At 43.0% G+C, this 17,605-nt stretch overlaps 1 protein-coding gene across 1 annotated transcript in view; it reads right to left on the reverse strand.

Annotated features, from left to right (window-relative positions):
- NSF (N-ethylmaleimide sensitive factor, vesicle fusing ATPase) overlaps positions 1-10,778 on the reverse strand; it is a 124,023-nt gene extending 113,245 nt beyond the window's left edge. The window contains exon 1 of the mRNA XM_080923382.1: positions 10,733-10,778. Coding sequence (XP_080779508.1) covers positions 10,733-10,744 — 12 coding nt within the window. The 5' untranslated portion in view covers positions 10,745-10,778. The remainder of the gene's footprint in view (positions 1-10,732) is intronic.
- Between the last annotated feature and the right edge of the window lie 6,827 nt (positions 10,779-17,605).

Raw genomic sequence — 17,605 nt, forward strand, 5'->3', positions numbered from 1 at the left:
CCTCTTGCTTCAGCTTCCCAAGTCTAGAGAGAAACTGGATTTTTAACTTGCTTTTTATCACTTTATACCTAGAACCATTTTTGTTTCCGCATTAATAACTAAGAGAGGTCTGAAATTCCCTACTATTACTGTTTCTGTCAGAAGCAGCTTAATCAAGTCAACTTTAGAAATGGGACCAAAAAAATGACTGAACAGCCAGGGGCCAGCAGATTTCTTACTCGGAATGAAAACAGAAGTAATTATGAAGGAGTAAAAATAGACGGCCACCTGGAGTGGCCCAAGGAGTCTCTGACAGACAGACCACTTGCTATGCAGGTAGAGCCAAGAGCCAACACTTAGCAGCTAACAGACAAGACAACATGAGGTGGGCTGGATACTTAAGCATGGATGAGCACGGCAGAGATGCTTAAGAAAGGGCACTACTCACCCCAGTACTGGTGTGGCCTCCTCAGGAGAAAGCTCTTTGTAATAGTCATACGTGCAGTTTAGGGGTAACCGAAGTTACACCTCGAAGGGTTGCAAAGAAACCTTTTCACACACACACACACACACACACACACACACACACAAACATACACTTTTTAAAAAATATATATATAAAAAATCTTTTTTCCTCTTTACTAAGAAGTACTGAGTAGGACTGTAGCTGGTAAACACAGAGGTCACAAGAGTTATAAAAAAAGAATTCAGGCGCTTATTTAAAATTGTAAATCAAGTGCATAGTCTTGTTGGTGAGATTCTCCGAAATTTTCAGGTTTATATGGGGAAGAATTAGGGCTATACTCAAAGGTCATATACCCTTAAGCCTTAAGCAAGGGTCCCACAAGATTAACAGTATCTGTAAAACCTCTATACAAAAGACTTTGTCTCCATGTAGGCCTTCACTGAAAATTTTATCAACTGTGCTGAAATTCTTGACTCTGCTGGTCAGAGACAAGCAGGTTTTGAGGTGAAAAGGCTCCTCTCTTGTCCTATGTCCCTGTGATTTTCCCTGTCTTCCTAACTGCTCAGTTCCATGAGGCAGTTACTTGCACACATGCTTAGAACTGTTTTATCTCGGGATAATTGAACCCATTGCTGCCAGAGGTCACTCTATCCCTTCTGTTTTAAAGTTCACCCTGTCTGGTGTTACTTTAGCTACTTTGCCTCTTTTTTGTTTGAGAATTATCTGGTGAGAATTTTTTTCTTTTTTCTTTTCTTTTTTTAATCTTTTACATTTTTGCTTTCTAGCTGTATCTTTAGTGACTAACCTAACAATGGTGGCTGAAAGCCAGGCACAGGGAGGCACAAGTGATGCTTGCCTTTCATCCCAGCACTGGGAAGTAGTAGCAGGTACTGTGAGTTCAAAGCCAGCCTGTTCTACATAAGCAAGTTTGAGGCTACTCAGGGCTACATAGTGAAACCTATTTCAGACAGATAGATAGATGATTGATTGATTAATTGGTAGCTAGATAAACAGATAAACGAGTAAGTGAAAGGATGAAGGAATGAATGACTAAACAAATAAATAGATTAGAATTTTTTTTCGATCTGCTCTTTAAAAATCTTAAGATGGCATTTTTTTCCTTTGAACAAGGCATTTAGTCCTAGTAGAATTTGTTCTATGTTTATTCATTTTTTGGAAGTATATTGTTTGACACAGGGTCTTGGTATATAGCCTAGGCTAGTCTCAAATTCTCAATCCTCCTGCCTCAGCCTCCTGAAGTGTTGGAATTGTAGGCATATACTACCACAACTGCCTCTGCTTCGATTAATTCTATTTTTATCACTTTGATTCCTCTTTTTTTTTTAAAGATTTATTTCATGTATGAGTACACACTAGAAGAGGGCATCTGATCCCATTACAAATGGTTGTTGCCACCATGTGGTTGCTGGGAATTGAACTCAGGACCTCTGGAAGAGCAGCCAGTGCTCTTGACCACTGAGCCATCTCTCCGGCCCACTTTGATTCCTCTTAATTGTACTTTTTCTTTGTTTATTTTTCACTTTCTTAAAATTTTAAAATTCATTTTCCCCACTGTTATTTAGATTTTTATTATTTCCATAGTTATCCTGGAAGAATAGAATATATATATATTCATATATATATATGTATGCCTCAAGCTATTTAAGAAGCTCTAACTCCTTTCTGAGAAAAACATCATAAAGTGCTTTGAGTTACACCTCTCATCCCATTTAGGTGCAGCTGCCATTGTATGCTTAGTTCTAGTGGCTAAAACGTCCACAGGACACCATTGCTTTATTTTGATTACTAGTATTGCCATTGTTCTTGAAACAGGGTCTTACTATGTAGCCCAGCCTGGCCTCAGACTCACAGCAATCCTCCTGCTCCCATCCCTGCAGCTAGGATTGGAGAAGAGCCCCCACACCTGGCTTCTTTAGACTTTTTGAACTGGCAGACAGGCGTGGTCTCTCTTCAGATAATGGCTTCCTCACTGTTCCTCACCAGGAGCCTTTTGTGTTCTCCAAACCCTTTCCACTACTTTCCACAGCCTTGGAATTCCAAATATATTTTCTGGCCACAAGTACAAAATAAACTCAATTGTATTTTCATTGACATTTTTGTCTAATTTTACTTTGTTTAGGCTTCTTCTTCTTCTTTTTGCTAATATAGTTTGACTTCTGTGGGGGTGATCTTGAGGGTTTTATTTATTTCTTTGTTTTGGTATGTTTCTTGGTTTTGTTTGTTTTTTTTGACGGAGGGAGAAGTGTGATCAGAATATATTGCATACAACTTTTTTCAACACCTTTAGTTCTAGCACTTGGGAGGCAGAGGCAGGTAGATCTCTGTGTTCGAGACCAACCACTCTACAGACATTACAGAGTGAGTTCCAGGACAGCCAGGGCTACAGTGAGAAACCCTACCTCTGAAAAAATAATTTTAAAAAATTTATTTTCCTACACCTCTTCAAATTTATCATTTCATACACTGTTTCTTACTCTTAAAGTTTGATTTGTACAAATATATTATATGTGTGTATACTTTACATGGATATGTATGTATTTATGTATGTATGTATTTACTATATGTCTGCTAATTTTGGAAATTCCAACTCCTTTTTTGTTTTTTTGTTTGTATTTTTGTTGTTATTCTTGTTGTTGGTGGTGCTGCTGCTGGTGGTGGTTTGGGTTTTGTTGTTGTTGTTGTTGTTATTGTGAGACTATGTAGACCAGGCCAGGCTTGGAGCATTCTCAAGAGTTCAAGCCTGCCTCTGCCTATCTATTCACTAAGGAAAGGTATGTGCACCTCATCTTGAGGAGGTCAGACAGTCATACAGACTCAGTTCAGTTCTCTCCTTCCACCATGTAGGTCCCAAGGACTGAACTCAGGTCATCAGGTTTGGCGGCCAGTGCCTCAACCCACCAGACCATCGCATGGGCTCTCTAACCCTGTCTTTACTGCTTCTGCTGAGTTTTCATCTGCAGTCTTGTTTGTGTCATCTGTGACTCTGTGCTTATATTTTTTTTCAAAAGTTCCTTTTTGGGAACTTCCTGAGTTCTGGGGTTCTTGGAAGATGATTTATTCCGAAGCTTTATGCTTGCAGCTATTGGGGTGGCTCACTGTGCCTCTTCACACCTAATTACTAGCTTCAGAGTTTCATACCAACCAGGCAGTATAAAATCCCATACTTCAAGGTGATACAGTGGGTAAAAAAAAATTAAGAGGATTTTGTTTATGTTTGTTTGACCTTACCTAACACCAAAGTGCAACAGGAAATTTTCCTTTCATGTCCCCGGATGGAACAAGTTTATTCCTAGCTGACATTTATTATTAAGATGTGTCCCCTGCGGTATGATCTTTACTAGGGGGATTCTACCGAAACGACCAATGTTTACCTCTGGTCTCTAAGCTTCTCTGGAGGCAAAGGCACTCGGCTTCTCATCCCCACTTGCACATAGCTTTGGACCTGATTAGTCCTTAACCCCTACCAGGTACCTGCCTGAATTCCAGTATTCTTAAGATTTAGTTTTGTTATTTATGTGGATGTCTGTGCCACATGTGTACAGGAGTCTGCTAGGGCCAGAAGCAAGCATCAGATTCCCTGGAATAGAGTTACAGGTGCTTGTGAGCCACCTAATATGAATGCTGACAACCAAACTCGGTTCCTCCAAAAGAACAGCAAGTGATCATAACTACCATGCCACTTCTTCAGCCCTGAGCATTTTATCTAGTATTTAAAACTTTTTGTGTGGGAAGATCAATGGGAGGATCTAATTCAATATAGTATAAGAAATAACTACGACTTCTCAGCTATCTGAAAAACTGAATGTCAGCAGAGAACTTAGAAAGGAGAAAAGACAACCTTGAAGTTTATAAATATCAAGGTTGCAGATATATTAAAGAAAATAAAGACCTTCAACGATTCACAAGGAACCACCTTGGTGAAGTAAGGTACAGAGAGTCAACAGTTCTCAACCTTCTCTTGAAGCAGAGGTAACTGGAGTCTGCTGAAGGAGAGTGCTATGTCTGGAACTCAGCCTGGAGCAAGCCTGAGGAGCTCTTCCCTGACCAGATGGTCTGCAGAACACACTGAGAATCGTGGTACCCAGAATACATAAACTGGAGAGATGTCTTAGTAGCTAAGAGCACTAGATGCTCTTCCAGAGGACCTGAGTTCAATTCCCACCACAGGCACAGCTGTCTACACCTCCAGATCCAGGTGATTTGAGCCCCTCTTCTTGCGTCCTTGGGGATAGATGTAGTATACAGAAAATATGCAGGCAAAACATACACATAAAACAACCCATTACTTTTTTTAAAAGTCACAGACACACAGACAAACAGGGACTATGGCAGCCTCCACAGGTTCAAGCCAGACAGGTTCTCAGCACTGAGAGAGGGACATGGACGCAGGCTCCCATCTCTAACCAACAAACTATTTTCAACTGACATCCACTTGCAAAAGAAAAACCATTTTCCCCCAATGGAGTCTCAATGGGTATATTAACCACACTTACGGATAGACCAAATGACCAATAGCAGATGACCAACACTTTGTCCAGGCATCTTTTGTTTGACTGCCCATTTGCTGTATATTATAGTTTCTTCTTTTGTGTTTTATGAGGTTTGAGTGGGTTTTATTTGTGTATATGTTTATTGTTCTTTTTCTTTCAATTCTGATTTGTTTCTTTTGTTTGCCTGTTTATTTTCTAAATAGAGGAAGAAAGAGTATAGAGTTGGGTGGGTGGGGAAGATTTCATGGGAATTGGAGGAGGGAAAACCATGATCAGAATATATTAAATTATTTCATACACAAATGCACACACACAAAGGAGAATACAAACAATGTATATACATACAGTAATACTCATAGCAAACACAAATTAAGTTTATCTTGTTTAATTTACTCTTAATTGATTTGAAGGCTAAATATATATAAAAAAAAGATTCTATCTAGAGGTCGAGAAAAAATGAAGTCAAGCAGTTGTTTACATCCAGTTCTACGTTACTAATAGTTTGGATAATTCAAGAAGCGATAGCATTACTTAGGCTGACAGTTCAGTTGAGAAGATAGCTGAACTATAATTCTGAACTACACTTCTAAGGTGCTGGTTTGTTCCTCGATAGCTTACTGAGTGTAGTGCATCCATTCCAGGCTCCATTCTAAATGAGTGGAACTGAGGGATCTTAGCTCACAAAATGTTATCGGTATCATTCCCTAGGAGAACATCTTAGTGACTGACGACAGCTAATTAAAAACAAACCAAGCCAAAACAACAACAAAACCTCCCCAATGAAGAGGTTCTTTAGAAGATTCAGACCCTGGCTGTCATTCACATGTGAACCTGCGTGTTCATAAGCTTTAATATAAATATAAATATAAAACCTCTTTACAACAAAAGCAAATCCTGCCGGTGCCTCTGTAAAACATTCTACTGGCCCAGTGATCTCAGAGCCCATTATTATCTCTTACCTGAATGATTTTCTATTTTCTCCCATTTCACTATCGAGAAACCCACTGACCTTAAGGAGGCCGAGGACGGAACACTGCATGGTTCCTAAAGAGCTGGTGCCGTGTCATTTGCTTCACGTGTACAGCTAAAAGCTGCAATGATCTATTAGACTTCTGTCTTAAAACTAAAACTAACCCCTCCCTTACAAAAAAAAAAGATAAAATTTGTTTTAAAACTTATTTAGCTAAATTTTATTAATCTTTGTGTCTTTGTAAAACACAGAAGGAAAATGCAAATCAAAGTCAATAGCAATAGACACAGAGGGTAACTTTCTTTGGAAGAAGCAAGAGGTGAATTACTCCTAAAATTCACATGGAGAAGGCTGAAAAATATAAAGCATGGGAAAAGGTGAGCCGGCTGTCCAGGAAAGATGGTTCCGAGGTAGAGTTTCATCCCCAAGACCCGAGCAGTGGAAGGAGAGAACATTCCTTTGACCTTTGACCTCCACATATACATGCCTGCATGTCCAACCACACACATACACACAACACAAACAAATCTCATTTTAAAAACAAGCAAGAAGTACACTCCATGAGACACCAAGGAGTAGTGAAAGAAAGAGTAAAGTCCAGTCTTCGAGCCCCACCCCCACACAGGCAATGGGCTCATGATACAGAGAGAGCATCACAAATCAGTGCGAATAAAGAGTAGACTCAATACATATTAGGACAACTGTTCTTGCAGATGAAAGTATAAAATTAACTTCATTATTCACACCAAATACAAAAATAAGTCACAGATGAATTAATCACAAACGTAGGCAAAGCAAACAAAACTTAAGTCAGATCTTTATGACTTCAGGAGCTTTCTTGAAGATTAAACAAAAATATAAAAACCATATAGACCCCAAAACAACATATATAGCAAACATAACAGTAACATTTAAATCTAAGTAGGACCCTGTAAATAACATGAGGAAAATGATCAAGAAACTATCTGCAGCTAACAAATCTGAAGCAAGTCCCACCCTCCTAAAAAGGGAAAACTATACAAATAAGGAAATAAGACTATCCCAATTAAAGAGTGGACAAAAGCCATGCAATTATAATGCATGGAGGAACTGTCTACTGACCAACAGGAAAAATGCTCAGCCTCTCTGGTAATCGGGGCAAAATGGAAATTACATCAATGAGATCATTTTTTTATATATATATTAAGTTTAACATAAGCAACTGAGCGCGTATGGGTGTTTTGAAAGCTGTTTTACAGTGCTGTAAGGGTGGCACAGACCTCTAGTCCCAGCCTTCGGAGGCACAGGCAGATCTCTGTGAACAGGTCAGTCTATTCTACAAGGTGAATTCCAGGCCAGCCTGGGCTACATTGGGAGACCCTGACTCAAAAACAAAAAATATCCGGCATTACAGCAAGTGTTTGGTAAATGCAAGCATACCTAAGGGGTCACTGTTCTGTCAGGTAAAATAATATACCTTTGCACAGTTTAGCAAGTAAAGTCACTAAATCTGGCATCCTGAATCCAATCCCTGGGCCCACATGGTGGAAGGAGAGAATGGACTCCACAAGTTGTTCTCCAGCTCCATACATGTGCTACACACAGATGTGCATACTCAAAAATAAACAAATGGATGTAGGAACAATAATATACTTTCACCTCTGTGCTCTAAGTGCTTGACAAAAGAGCAAACTCATAGTGTTAGTAGTGCCTTAAGGAATTAAATTTTATTTTCTAAAATTAATTGCACTTGGCGATTCTTTTTAAATCTCTACCAAACTGATGCACAAGTGCAAGTATATAAAGCAGAGCCGGTGAGTAAATAAATATCTACATAAGTATCTAGCCTGGGCTCAGAAAGTGGAGGTAAATAATAACAAACACTTCATTTTGAGACAGGGTCTCATTCTGTAGCTCAGGCCTGCCTAGAACTTAGTATGTAGACCAGGCTGGCCTCAAACATATAGTGATCTTCCTGCCTCTGTCTCCCAAGTCCTGGCATTATAGGCATGTGCCAACATACAGGATCTAGCATACTAACATAGTTACAATAAGAAATTGATAAAACTGTAAGAGAGGCACACAGGTTTTCAAGGCAGTGTAACAAAGTATCCCAACTTGCAGCCTGCAATCAGAACAGGCTCCCCAAATGGTTAAGGGCAGAACCATACAAAGAAAAGACAGAGCCTAGCAAAGACCTTGTGGAAAGAGAGACAACTGAAGCTTTGAGGCATTGAAAGGCTTATATAACCTCAGTAGACGGTGAAAGTGAGCGGAAGGAAACAGAACGAAACCACCAAGGGCCTTGAAGTCTTGGTTAAGCATCTGATCTTCTCTCAAAACTAACCTGAGGATGGGTTTAAGCAGTAAGGGGCTCGGGAAGAATAACCAGCGTGGAGGATGGAAGAGGGACAGAATGCCAAAAGGAGACTACTTGGAAACGTCCTGCACTTATCCAGACCAGAGAGGGAGAAAGAGGGTGGAGATAAGGATGCAGAATGGTTAGTTGACGGGGGAGAAGGTTACAGCAACAGCGGCAAAGGATTCCAGTATCGAGAACGGCTTAAAGCAGCAATGCTCCCAAGCCTACCTTTTCTGAGCCCTGATGAAATCCTTTGTTTAAAAAAAAAATTACTTTTATTCTCTTTAGTGTGCAGGTAGGAAGACAGTGATGAGTTGAACAGGGGATGGAGCAGTGGATGTGACAAGAGGAACAGACAGTAGGGATGGGAAGGACTTGGATGGGAGAGAACCTGAGTTCACATCCCCAGAACCACTGGAAGGCAGGTAGGATGGCTCATGTCTGTAATCCTGGGTCAAGAGACTCTACAGAAGCTGAAAAGCCAAGTAGCTTGGCATAGGCAGGGGTGAACAACAAAAGAAACCCTATCGCAAACAGGGTGGGTGACAAATACTAGCCCAATGTTGTCCTTTGACTGCCACATATAACTTTGCATGTACCCCTACCTCCCATACACACTCCATACCTGTCAGGTTTCTACTGAACGGGTGATGGTGCCACTCAACGAAGGGAAAAACAGAAAAGGTACCAGGTAGGTGGGCTTAGATCACAGCTTTGAGTTTAAACTAGAGTTCAAATAGTCTTGAATTAGTATTTTGTTATTTTATTTTATTTTATTTGAGACAGTGTCTATATACCCCTGGCTGTCTTGGAACTCACGGTGTGGAACAGGCTGGCCTCAAATTGTCAGAGATCCTCCTGCCTCTGCCTTTTCAGGGATCAAAGGCCTGCACCCATCCTTGTACTTGATATCAGATAAGACACTTTTACACATCAATTTGGAATTTAGAGGGCAGTTCTGTAGGGGACCTCAGGCATACAAACAGTTGAAGCTTTGGCTCAGAAGGGATTATCTGAACAGATAAAATAGAGTGTGGGAATTGAATGACAGGGTGGAGGGGTGAGTCTGCAAGAGAGATGAGTCAAAACAGTAGGGAGGCATCACAGAAGCCATGGAGGAGTGTCTCCCATTTAGGAGGAGATGGGCAACAATGTCAGATGTTCTGAGACATCAAGTATTACAAGGACTGAAAAATGGGCATTAATTTTAGGGATGCGTTTCAGTCTGACTGTGATGGGCCAAGGAGGGAGCTGGTGATAAACAAACGAGAGACAGCACACACAGAAAATCACCAGGATCTGTCACGATAAAATGGGAAGAGGAAAAGTGACATCTGTAGGGGCAGAGGGAGGGAGGGTTTAAGAGACCAGTGCATTCCAGAAGAGCTGATGATTCAGGAGAGGGGCTCCTGAGGAGGCAAAAATAGTCCCTGAATTACAGTTAGAAGGGCCAGCCTGAGATAAAAGGGGGGGGGGTAGTCATGAGAAAAGGAAAAGATGGACCTAGACTCATGACCTCTAAGGCCTCTTTGGGACTCTGGAATCTCATGACCTACAATTGTCTTTAGGCAGGACATTTGCATATATGCATACGTGTGTGCAAACTTATTCAAATATTCAGGTATAAGTAAATCAGTCAAGCACATCGTTAGTCTGTAATGACGCAGTTAATGTCCCCAGGTTTCGAACAGTGTAATCTCTCGGCAGGATCCATCCATCAGAGCTCTTAGCTCTGATGCATACTGCAATGACCTGGGCCCATCTCTCCTTGCTAACCCCAATCCTACACCGCGGTCCTACAAGCTTAAGGAGGAAGTAACATATAAATCCCTGAAACTACAACACAGCCTGCTGAATTCGAAGCAACTGTCATTTAGAAAAACAAAACGTGACACCCCAAATCCATCTGCACGAAAGACATTGCTGCTGCTTCACTCGACAGTTGATAGGTTTCTCCCCAGAGGATGGTGTGGGGTGAGCTGTAAAAGTAATTTGCAGGCCCACCCCCCCCCTTCATAACATCATTCATTTAGGAAGAACGAGAAATGGGTTCCCACACCCTCGCCCTGACAGCAGCAGACTACACCCTGCGGTTAACCGGCAGTGCCACCTCAGAAACCCTCGGAGGTGTGCGGAGGGCACTCAGCGCTCGTCAGAGGGGACTCGAGTGGCCACTACCCTCGAGGTGCTTGGAGAACGAGAGAAATGAGCCCCAGAGGATGACAAGGGAGGCACGAGAGACACAGAGGACGAACCGACAACCCTCCGGGAGGACAGAGTTTCTGAGCAGAGCTAATCCCCTGCCGCAGCTGCCCTGTCTCGCCTCCAGCCCTGCCCTGACCTCCCTTCCTTCAGTGTTCAGAGGTGCTTAGCCTCGCGCCCCTTCCCGGGAGCCCGCGTGGACCTCGCAGCGGTCGCGACCCTGGTGATCCGCTGCGAGCCCAGGTTGCCCGGCCACCACTCACCCGGCCCGCCATCTTCGCGGACACGTCCGGCTCCCAGGTTGCAGCTCCGCACTCTGCTGAGCCCGCCCCCGCCGCGCGCGTGCCCGCCTGCAGTCGGCCCTCGCGCAGGCGCGCAGCCATCGGGAGGCCGCGCCCACGCACGGCCGCGTCCCCGGCGCCCTTCCCTAGCCCGTGCGCGCGCGCGCGAGCCAAGCACCGCCATTTTGGCTGAGGACAAGCTGGCTGGCTCACTGCTGCTCTGTTTTCATAAAGCCACGTCAGTTGGCCACGTGGCCTTTAATGGACTTTTAGCTTTCTGCTTCCAGACCTCTCAAAACGAGAATGCGCCGAGAAAACTCCGCGTGGTTGCTGGCCTTTCCTTCAAGGAAAGGCAATAGCCAAAAGCTGGTTCTGAATTCGGATTCTCTCCGAATCGAGTTTGCAGGCACACGTGTTTTGAAAGTAAATCATAATTATATTTGTGTTAGCTTTTTGGTTCGTTATTTTTTCATTCATAAGCACAATTTATATCTTTTCTAAGGTTTTTTTTTTTTAATGTGCATTGGTGTTCTGCTTACAGGTCTGTGCCAGATCCTCTTTTATTTTTTTTTAAGATTTATTTATTTTTATTTATATGAGTACACTCTAGCTGTCTTCAGACACACACCAGAAGAGCGCATCTGATCCCATTACAGATGGTTGTGAGCCACCATGTGGTTGCTGGGAATTGAACTCAAGACCTCTGAAAGGTCAGTCAGTGCTCTAAACCACTGAGCCAGCTCATCAGCCCTTCCAGATCATCTTGAACTGGAATTACAGACAGTTACGAGCTGCCATGTAGGTGATGGGAATTGGATTTGGTTATCCTAGAAGAACAGCCAGTGTTCTTAACCACTAAACTATCTCTCAGCCCATACAATTGTTATCTTTAGTAATCTTTTTTCCAGTATTGTTTCATTATTAAAGCATTCTGAGAATGTTTGCCCTAGGTTCTGTCTGTGTAAGGAGTTACATGTGTGTTTGGGCCAGAAGATACCAAGAGGTCTTCCTCAATCACTTGTCCACCTTATTTCTCAAGACGTGATCTCTCACCCAACCTTGAGTTCACCTTGTAGGCTTTGCTGGTTAGCGATTTCTGGGGAATCCTCCTATCTCCACCTCTATAGCACTGAGATTACAAATACCTGCCACCGTTAGTCACAGAGGTCCTCCTGACTGAGGTCCTCCCCTACTCCGGAAGCACTTTTCACTCTTAACCTCCACGTTGCCTTCTGGCACAACGCATGAAGAAAGATTCTACATTAGATGCTTGTAAATCCCCATTAATGTTTCTTTTCACATTTTGACTGAGACCTTATTCTTTGCATGTACTTAGGATGGTATGAAAGCAGACTGAAAAAAATAAAAATAAACCTGCTTCAGCCTCAGCACTGGCTGGAGTCACAGTATAATGTTGCCTAATTGTCTTTTTCTTTTCAATCCTCACTCCCTCACTTGGGACTTGATTGACTGATTGAACTGTGCTTGGTCATTAAATCTATAAATAACAGCGATTTTGCTCAGTTACCAGATCCAGATGACACTGGCTCTTGACCCATAGAGCTAACATCAATTTCAAGGCTGGTGTTCATATCTCTACCACTGGCCTGTTCTTGTTTTGCTCAGTAAAAGGATTGCAAGGGGAAATTTCTTCCAGGTCTTTCAACGGGGACCAGTGTTTATCAACTTGGAAGGCCCAGATGCCTGTGAATGGTTAAAAACTAAACAGATCATGCACTAGCCCTACAGGACCTACAAGTGATGCCTCAGGCAAACACGGCTTGTTCTTTAAGCAAGAGGTGAAGGAATCAGAGATCTTGTTCCTGGTAGTCCATGAGTCTCTGCAGCCCATCTGTGCCTTGCTCTGGCTCATGTTCAAGGTCATCTTAGAAACAGAGAGAAGCTAATGCTGCATTACCTCTTCTAGAGCACTAACAATGGTAGTTGGTCTGTCTGGTAGCAGCTTGCTCACTTCATGTGGCCTTGGAAGGATGCTCAGACAAGATGTTCTGCTTTCCCCTGGGTTGGGCCTGAGCAAAGAATCCAAGTTCAGTCAATCAGATGCTCTCCCAAACAACTGCAGTGACTGTCCTCAAGAGGAAAGAGCCAGGGTTCTATTACTGTTGGGATAACATTCTAGCAAGGTCATCCTTTAGTTCTCCAGCTCCCTGGAGGTTTGTGGTGTACACACACACACACACACACACACACACACACACACACACTCAGACTCCAAAAATCAAAACACTACATCCTTCAGCTCTCCGTTGATTTCTGAAATGTATTTTCCTTTTATCATGAGAAGATGGGTAAGAATGCAATCCAGATGCTGTAAGTGTGCACCGAAATGGAAATGACCAACCTCACCAACCTCACTTTCTACAGACTGGAGGCCTTTTTAGGGGGACAGCAGCTAGAGTTCAGGATACAATCAGAAAGGAAACATACTTGAAAGGGCAGGGAAATGTCTGGTTTTCTTTTCTGTGGCTGTGAAGAAACACTCGGACAAGAATGGACTTGGGAAGGAAATGGTTTATTTAACTTACAGATTACAGTTTATCACTGAAGGAGGTCAAGGCAGGAACCTGGAGGCAGGAACTGAAACAGATCTCAAGAGTGCTAACAGGCTTGTTCTTTATAGCTTGCTAAGCTTGTTTTCTTATACAATCCAGGACCACCTGCCTAGGGGATGGCACTGCCCAGAGTGGGCTGGACCCTCTCTCATCAATCATTAATCAAGAATATGGCCCAAAGACATGCCTACTTTGTGGGTACTGTAGTACTGTAGTACTGTAGTACCCACAAGGCAACTCCCACAGAGGTGACCCTTCAACTGAGGTTCTCTCTTCCTAAGTGACCCTAGTCTGTCAAGTTGTTAAAAACTAGCAGAGTAAAGAAGATGATCAACAAAAGGTATAGAAACAGCAGAATCCAGGGTAAAGGACATTGAGGCACAAGAAGTAGGGTCAGGGTTTGGCCACAGTAAGCTCTTGTAACCCAGTGTGAGAGTGTTTTGTATGGTTAGGCCACGCTATCCAAATACTTTCTCAAACACTACTCTAGGCTTTCTATGAGGGTGCTTTTGGGATAAGATTTATATTTACATCTGTGGACTTTGAATAAAAAGATTGCTGTATATAGTGTTGTTGGGCCTCATCCAATCCAGGGCAGAATAAAAGGCCACCAACCTCAAAGTCATTGTTTGATTCCTTACCTTAATTTAACTAGGCCATGATTGTATTTATGATAAAAATAATCTAAGTCTTTAATAGACCTACCTTGTTAGGCATGGTAGCCTGCACCTTTAATTCATCACCTGGTAACCAGAGGCAGGAAGATCTCTGTGAGTTCCAGGCCAGAATGGTCTATATAATTAGTGCCAAGCCAAGCAGAACTATCCAGTGAGACCCTGTGTGAAAAATACAAAAGCAATCTCACCTCTTTTAGACCAAGAGATAATTCAGATTATTGTTGGACTAGATCTTTAACTTCCCCTTGGGTGTCCATCCTGCCAGCCTCTCCTGTCAGGTTTGGCATCAGACTTGCCAGGTCTCCATAATCACAATTGTGATTATGTAGTGATTATGTAATTCCTAGTTGTACACTCATCCTTTCAGGCCTGTTTCTCTGAGGACCTCTCCAGAGTACAGTCAGTCTCTGGTCAGTCAGTGACATGGAAGTGATTCCAGAGAGAACCCTCTGACACGAAGTATTTTCACATGCTTCTTGGCAGGTCACCAATGTGATGACAACCATAGAAGTTTATGTTCCAATTATGACCCCACACATTTTCTAGTAAGCAGTTCGGTTAGTTTTGAGGAAGGTTTTGGTTTATTTAGATTATTCTGATGGCCATTGTGATGACTTCATTTCACAGGGGAAAGCACCCTCTCCTGAGTCTGGAGGACAGGACTTGAGCTGACTGGACGTAACACACTTGGCTTAATCATGCTATGCTTTCGGTTCTGATTTTCAGGATGCTATCGTTTGATACTTTTTACCCCACCAGAAGGGGGACATACCTTTGCTTTATGGAAACTACAGAGTTAGAGAAATGGTGTTGGGAACAGAGTTTAGGGTCATAGGAGGGTGTGGGTTTCAAAAGTCTTCCAGCTGGCTTGTATGCAGAATATTCAGGAACGATTCTACTTGGCAAATTTTCTGCTGCATTTTGATTTTCAGAGGTAACTACAGTGGGTACAAGAGCTCAGGATTGGAGAACATTATTATGCATCAAAGACAATCTTCAGAGTTCCTTTCACACCCTCCCCTCTGTGCCTCCCACCCCTCCCAAGATTACTCCACATTACTAACCTAATGTACTCACAGGTGCAATCTCAAAGGATACCACCAGGAAAGCAGCGGAAAAAAGCAAAGCTGTAATAGCAAAATGGCAGAGACTGTGACACCGTGTAGGCAGACAGCCTTATGCTTGTCTTTCCAGTCCTAACCCACGGGTCAGCCTACCCCGGGAACAGCTTCACAGCCCCATCACAGCCAAGCTTGGGATGATGCGGTTGCCATCTGTCTGTTTTCTGTCAGTGAAACCTGCTTCCTGGAGTGATGCACAGGGCTGCAAAGGGAACGACGTGGAGGGAGGCTGTGGACTTTGTACAGAAGAGGAAGGAACAAGCTGCAGTGCAGCATTCCAGCTGTGCAGGGACGGGCTGCGGCGGGGCGAGGAGAGCTGCTCTCAAAGGAACATCTCTTTGCTCTTTGACAGCTAAAGACAAAACACCTATAGCCGCAAACACCAATCCATTCCGGAAAGTCTGAGTGGGCAGGAGACATGTTAGATTTTCTGTGGAAGGGAAGGACCGTTGCTATGGAAACCAGATGATCCTTTTCTGTGATTGGAACCCCAGTGCACTTGCCAGGGCGACTAACTCTGCACATCCATATTGTCGGGGCCAGAAAGCTGCCTGAATCTCTTTCAAGGGAGTGCTCAAATGCTGGTCTCCTGAGCTTTCCTACATCTGGGCCTGAGTCTCTGAGGAGAGGATGAGTCACTTAGAACCCTAAGACAATGGGGCTTCCTTACCACCCCATGTTGACTTGGGTACTATCGCTGATTGAAATGGTTCTCAGCAAGGCTCCTAGTGCTAAGCAAGCTAAAAAAGGAAGTGTCCATTCTGCCTCACAGTTTAGGGGACACAGTCCATCATGGTGGGGACTGCATGGGCAGCAGGAGCATGAGGCTGCTTGCTGCTCACACTGGAGTTGCAGTCAGGAAGCAGAGAGATAAATGCTGATGAGCAGATGTCTTCCTCCTCTTTCCCTTCTTACTCGTTGTTTTAGTTAGTGCTACTATTGTTCTGATGAAACTCCATGACTGAAAGCAATTGGGGAGGAAAGGGTTTATTTCACTCATAGTTTCATATCCTCAAAACATCATCAAAAACAATGAGGGCAGGAACCCAAGCCGGGTAGGGATCTGGAGGTGGGAGCTGATGCAGCGGCTGTGGAGGGATGCTGCTTACTGGCTTGTGCATTACAGATTGGTCATCACTCTATAAGCATGTTCAGTGTACCTTCTAATAGAACACACGACCACCAAAATGGGCTGGGCCCTCTCCCCCATCATCCATTGATTAAGAAGATGCTCTTCAGGCTTGCCTATAGTCAGATCTTAAGGAGATTCCCTCTTTAAGAGGCTCCCTCCTCTTTGATGACTCTAGCTTGTGCCAAGTTGACAGAAAACTAGCCAACGCATTCACTATCCCAGGATTCCAGTTCATAGGAAAGTGCTGCCTACATTCAGCATAGGTCTTCTCAGTTAATCCTCTCTGGAGACACCCACAGCGAAAAGCACAGAGGTGTGTTTTCTAGGGGACACCAAATCCAATCAAGTTGACAATGAAGATCTGTTTCTATATCTAATCTATATATATATGGATATATTTTGATGTTGAAAATGAAAACCAGAACCTCACATATGCTTGGCAGGAGCTCCACCCCTGAGCTATGTGCACCCTTAGCCCAACTAACAGAGTTTAAAGTCTGACCCAGAGTGGAGAGTCTTCCCCAATAGCATATTTCTAGCATGAAACTTTCTTCCTCTTTCCCCAAAAATACCATGTTTTTTTTAATGTTGTGTAAACAGCAGATTAACAAAAAACAATTCATGCTTATAGTAACTTACCTTTCATTTTTTTCCTTTTTTTCTGTTCTGTGGATGGAACCCAGACTCTGTATATGACAGAACACTGTACCACTGAGCCATGTTCTCCGTTCTCTTCAAACATCTTTAAAAATAAACTGAACTTCCTATTTATAAAAATCAGTACACAATTTTTCTCTCAACTACTTTTTAAAAATCATAACCCTGCCTCTTATCAATGCCATCGATGGTAAGGCAGGCCTAGTTTCTTCTAGTTTTCCCCCATTCCACACCTGCCATGAATATTGTTTCTGAGACCACAGTATTACTGTAATTCAGATCTAGAATGTCCACAAAAAGCCCCAATCTTATAGGCATCATCCTAACCTATGAGCTATTGAGTGGTGGAAACTTTGAGTCATGGGACCTAAAGGGAAGTCTTCAGGAGGGCTGTGTAGGCGATTACTGGAACTCAGGGTTCTAGTTTCCTCTCTGCTACTACGATAAAAACATTCTGACCAAAGGGAGACTGACAGCAGGAAAAGGCTGACTTAGGTTACACTTCTGAGTCACAGTTTATCATTGAGAGAAGTCAAGGCAAGGACCTCCCAGCAGGCCTGTTATGCCATACAGCATCATCTCTAACTAAGGAACTTCCTCACAGCCATGGAAGTATGGCAGGGGTCGCAGAGGGATGATCTATGTCTAAAACAGATGAGGTTAATCAACCAGGTGCTGAAAACAAAACTGCGGGC

Source organism: Micromys minutus (genome assembly GCF_963924665.1).
Source record: "Micromys minutus genome assembly, chromosome: 10".
In the NCBI taxonomy this organism is placed as follows: domain Eukaryota; kingdom Metazoa; phylum Chordata; class Mammalia; order Rodentia; family Muridae; genus Micromys; species Micromys minutus.